We start from the raw sequence: 5,388 nt of genomic DNA on the forward strand, positions 1-5,388 counted from the left end.
CAACCTATAATATTTGATTTTGTTTCCTCTCAAGGCTTAAAATCCATCTTTAACCTCTCTCCTCCCATTCATCTACACTGCTTGAAGTGGATTTAACGGGTGACATCAATAAGGGATCATAGCCTACACCTGGTCAGTCTATGTCAATGGTTCCCAACCAGGGGTCCCCTGGGGGTACTTAGCCTATCCACAGGGGGTACTTGAGAAGACTCATGAGACCATAGGCCTACTGGTAAAATGCACATGAGGGGGTACTTCAGGGGTACTCTGGGCAGAGAAAATTTCAGTTGGTGGTACAATAACTGAAAAAAGTTGGGAAACACTAGTCTATGTCATGGAAAGAGCAGGTGTTCCTAATTGTTTGTACACTCTGTGTAGTTTGTAGTGCCATAACACTTCTTTATCCACTCCCAGGAGGGTCAAATCTGAACAAAATGTACCTCGACGGGGCTGTAAAAAACCCTATACTAATAATATATTTAAGAGTTATGCTTCCTGTCCCAGGCTTGTGAAGTTAATTTCGCTCTCCAAAAGACCACAGACTGTAAAAAGCTACAAAGAATCTAGCCACTCCTCCAAAAGCCCTTCCTCTGTGACAGCTGCTGCGCACTCGCTCTATCCTCTCAGCCACGAGGTGTCCACGCGCCGTTCCCGGGCGCTGATTGGTTACAGACGACACAAACATCGATGTTCATGCGCTGAGCCATGCTGTGCATTCTGCTTCCACATGCTCAGCTGAAGTGATCAACAACGCTGGTGAATCACTGGCTGGCCTCCTCATATAAAAGCTGCGCCTTCCTCCTTTGTTTGTATCTCCTAAAGTTAACGTGACAGTAGGTTGGCTATATTTGAGGATAGGCTTACACTAAAGCAAGCTTTTTGCGCTGCTTTACAGTCGTAGTTCTTTAAACCTCACTCAATTAATTATATTGACCGTCTTATTGAACAACAAAACATTGATTTGGAGTTGGAATAACTCTGAACTTCTTGCAGTATAACTATTAGAGTTGCATCTCGACTAAATAGCAAACATGGTTGCTATGCCAAAGAGATTGAAGACTTTCGAGGTCATTTTCAGCGATGCTAGCAAGGCTTTCTACTGCAGTGGAGACAAAGTAGCCGGGAGGATCGTGGTGGAAGTATCGGAGGTGACCAGAGTCTCGGCTATGAGGGTGCTCGGAGTTGGTTGCGCTAAAGTGGAATATGCCAAAGGAAAGCAGAAATGCAGAGAGGAGAATGAGTACTTGAGATACGAAGAAGTTGTTCAACTTGTTGACCAGCCAGCTGGTAAGATCCTCATTGAATTATTCCGTAAAATCAATATAACTTATTTTCATGTGTAACGTTAGTGATGTAGATACCCATATGGTGCTGATGACGGTGACTAGTTACTGTAGTAGACGAAGATCAGTTTGTGATTGTTACATGCATTTCAAATGTGACTGTCGCTGTAGGGATCGAATTACAGATTCATGTGAAGTATTAAGTTAGTTTACCTAGCAGTTATGAACTGTATTTAAACAAAGTGTCTCCTACTTCAGTAGTCATTGATTTCAGAGTTGAATTTCATGGAATGAATGAATGGCCTATTCAAAAGCTGCTGGCAGCAGTGGCTGAGCAGTACATGTGGAGTGTATACAGGGAATCCCATTCTGAGGTGTCAAGCGTTATCTATGTTTCACAGTACTAGGCTGAGGGTAGCATGGTGGCCTTGGCAAACCTCCAACACCAGGCTTTAGAAGTTAACATAGCTGATAGTCTAGCATAAAAAAAGCAACCTTGTATCTTGCCGTTTCCACTAATCAGGCAAATCACCATTATTAAATCACTTTATTAATTTCAGATCATGATGGATCAGTTGTCCTTAGACCTGGCAACAAGTACGAGTACATGTTTGGATTTGAACTTCCCCAGCAAGGGTAAGTCTCTTTGCATTGGCCTGTGTTTTATTGAGTCGATACAATATAAAGCTTCCTCTGTATGTGGCTCTGCCTTATCTTTTTGTTTCCCCACAGGCAGATTGTGTCTTCCTACAAGGGCAAGTTTGGCTATGTCCAGTACTTCGTCAAGGCCTTGATGGAGAGGCCTGCTCAGCCTGCCCTGGAGTGCAAGAAGCACTTTGAGGTGGAGGAGCCCCTGGATGTGAACACCCCAGATCTGCTGGTGAGTTCATCTCTCACTTAACACAAAGCCTGAACTGCAAAAGTAGAAACACAACAGATGACAATCTGAAAGCATTAAGAGTGAGCAGTCTGTATCAGGTGTTTCCCTTGAGTGTTAAATTCAACCAGCCTTTGGGATTACAGTCATGTGACATGCCCAGATGTGATGCTTCAGGTTGGGCACCTGTGCCTCATCCTGCTCAGCAGTCTTCCTTGTAAAGCATGGACAGATTTGACCTCATGCAATTGAAGTCATAGGTCCTAGAAGTCTTTAAACTATTTAGAAAACTTGTAATTTGTGAGCATGAAGGAATAGATATATTGAATTAGAAATCTCAAAAGCATGGTTAAACATCTGTTAGTGAGCCCTTGTGTAACCAGTTTCTTTCTCTCCCTCTTCAGTCTCCTACAGGCGGCATGAAGGAGAAAAAGGTCACCTGCATGTTCATTCCCGACGGCCAGGTGTCCCTCAACGCCAAGATCGATCGCAAGGGGTTCTGTGAGGGCGAAGACATCTGCATCTGTGCCAAGTTTGAGAACACCTGCTCACGTATTGTGGTGCCCAAGGCAGCCATCATCTCCAAGCACACCTACCAGGCCAATGGTAGGACAAAGGTCTTCCGTCAGAAGCTTTCCTCTGTGCGTGGCAACCACATCATCTCCGGTATGTGCGACGCCTGGCAGGGCAAGACCATCCGTGTGCCCAAGATCAAGCCCTCCATGCTGGACTGCAATATCATCCGTGTGGAGTACGCCCTCATGGTGAGCATCTTGATCCCCTCAAATTAGCATAATAGGATAGTGCTAATAGGTTTTTGTGGTAAGCAGCCATTTCTAGTAGCAATGGACTTTCATTGGTGAAATGAAGTGCGTTTATTTACCTTTAAACTAACTCGTCGCTATTATCATAGACGTGCTTATACTACATAGTATGTTCATTACTCTAAATCCGACACTACACTGCAGAGCAAGGGGAACCACCACTTCAAGGTTTCAGAGCAAGTGACGTCACCGACTGAAAGGCTGCTAGCGCGCACCACCGCTACCTAGCTAGCCATTTCACATCGGTTACATCCGCACTAGTTAGACATGCAGCCTTTTGAAATGGCCACTCAGCAAGTCTGGTTTCTAACCATTATCCTCTCCTCCAGATCTACATGCACATCCCAGGCAGCGAGAAGCTGATCCTGGAGCTGCCGCTGGTCATCGGCACAGCCGGCCTGGGCAGCCGCACCAACAGCGTGAGCAGCACAGACGGCTCGGTCAGCAATGCCTCAGCCAGCTGGGTGTCCCTGCGCATGCCCTCTGCTCCCCCCAGCTACTGCGATGTCACCCGCGACTGCCGCCTGGATCAGCCACTCACACCCCTGCTGAATGACTACGACGGCGATGACAGCCCCATCTTCATGCACTCCTCAGCCTTCCAGTTCCCACCCCTGCCTGCCTACTCTGAGGTGAGTGTCTTGAAAATAAATGCAGATAAAGTATCTCCATGATGGTACATGTTCATTGTGATTGAATTGATGAGCAGGTGATCTAACACGTGTCTCTCGCCGGTTTCAGGTTGATGAGGAGTTCAATGGCAACACTCGCATGCTGCAGGTCTGCTGAAATACCTCAGCACTTCCAGAACTCTGGTCCACTGTACAAGGGCCACTTCTGGCACTTAGCTCACTTGAAAAGGAGCAGAATACAATATTTCCAAACGAATGGAGAAGTGTTGGACGGACTTTGGGAAGTGATGTGGTGTCTGGTATCGGAGCCGGCCCTGCATCGAGAAAAGAGGATGTGAAGGTCATGAGGCAAGAGGCTGAAGTCTTTCTTGTGCCGGCGCAGTCGGCCATCTTTGCAGCACCACCTAAGTGGATCTTGTTCTGTTTCCTCCTGGACTGTTGCTGTTCAGGTTTCTGCGCCTGAGCATGACACTGCAGACTTCATGGTTTGCGACGTCTTGGTGTGAATAAGCTGCTCCTTCCAATACCCTCAATGTTCTTAATACATAAGATGACTGTTAAGAAATGAAGAGGGATCTGCTAGTCCTTTATAAACCATGTGATCTCCATGAGTTTCCCACTGGGGCCAAGCATTTGTTGACAAGTCCCCGACTGACTATGAATAAGCTCTTTGCTTGTTGGGTGTCTGTTCTTCATGGCGTTTAGTCATTCCATATAATTCCTGTATTTCACAAATGTGGGATTTCATCTGAGGAGCCATATTTTTTTTCGAATGATATTTCTTCTAAAATAAAAGCAATCAACTGTGTTAGAACATGTTGAATATATCTTCCCAAGGACAATCATGCAGAGTTCTATATTCTGTACCAGTGTCTTCTATGGCATTGCATTTTTCTTATGGATGCATATTGCTCTAACCGCCTACAGGAGATCTCGTGGTTTAGATTTGTCTCCCGTGTTGTGTTGGGAGTCTCCAACTCAACCACCGATATATTGTGGTATCACCTCCATATTAGCAAGGGCTCATTGTTTTGTATTTCAAATGAGGGCTGAATCACAAGACAAACGGGTGTATTTTGTGCATAAGACATCACGGAAATGCACCTTGGGTGACAATAATATTGACAATATATTTGGGTTTATCTTAAAGCGTTTCACTGTGGGATGCCTAAACTGAATAAATGTTGTAAAACTGATCTCTGAGAATGCAATGCATCTTTTATATTTTGTGCATATTGTAAATGGAAATTATCTTTTGTATGAGACTGTTTTCTATAAATAAAAAGTTGCACTAAATCATGTGGTACATGACGACAATCATTACACTGTATAGCCATGCAATAATAGTACCAAGCCACAGTTGCTTCTAGAGATGATCCCTTTTCTGAAAGGGAATTGTAATTTAAAGCCTACGACTGGAGTCAATCTGAATTGCAGTATTATGTAAACTCTGCGTTACGTTTCAAATGGTATAAGTAGCTATAGCTGCATTCATGGTAAACTGCCTATGTCGGCTCAATCGGGAAATTCTTTACATTTTAAAGTGGCTTGATTCCAGCCCCTAGTATTTACATTGTTTCGGGAAATATTTGGTTACACCAAATTCCATTTTCTAACCCTTAATACTGAAGTATATTTTATTGAACTTGTGGAACTACCGCTGCATGACTATTGGAGGTACTACCTTTCCCCCCCAAAAATTGGGCACATACATTTGATCACAAACTACTATTGTGATAGTCCCAATATTATATTCATACTATCTAATCTGA

At 44.3% G+C, this 5,388-nt stretch overlaps 1 protein-coding gene across 1 annotated transcript; it reads left to right on the forward strand.

Moving 5' to 3' along the window:
• The first annotated feature begins 589 nt into the window (after window positions 1-589).
• LOC139554844 (thioredoxin-interacting protein-like) lies at window positions 590-4,912 on the forward strand. Its single transcript, XM_071368020.1, has 6 exons — window positions 590-1,287; window positions 1,844-1,919; window positions 2,016-2,163; window positions 2,565-2,924; window positions 3,314-3,616; window positions 3,726-4,912. Exons 1-6 carry the CDS (start codon window positions 1,032-1,034, stop codon window positions 3,771-3,773), a joined length of 1,191 nt encoding a protein of 396 aa, XP_071224121.1. The 5' UTR covers window positions 590-1,031; the 3' UTR covers window positions 3,774-4,912.
• Window positions 4,913-5,388: the final 476 nt, after the last annotated feature.

The sequence above is a fragment of the Salvelinus alpinus genome, chromosome 26 (assembly GCF_045679555.1).
Source record: "Salvelinus alpinus chromosome 26, SLU_Salpinus.1, whole genome shotgun sequence".
NCBI lineage: Eukaryota > Metazoa > Chordata > Actinopteri > Salmoniformes > Salmonidae > Salvelinus > Salvelinus alpinus.

Excerpts from the sequence above, each read along its gene's own strand:
- LOC139554844 (XM_071368020.1), top strand. The coding sequence starts at position 1,032 with ATGGTTGCTATGCCAAAGAGATTGAAGACTTTCGAGGTCATTTTCAGC. Across the intron at positions 1,920-2,015 it reads TTTGAACTTCCCCAGCAAGG|GCAGATTGTGTCTTCCTACA; the intron begins GTAAGTCTCTTT and ends GTTTCCCCACAG. Across the intron at positions 2,164-2,564 it reads TGAACACCCCAGATCTGCTG|TCTCCTACAGGCGGCATGAA; the intron begins GTGAGTTCATCT and ends CTCCCTCTTCAG.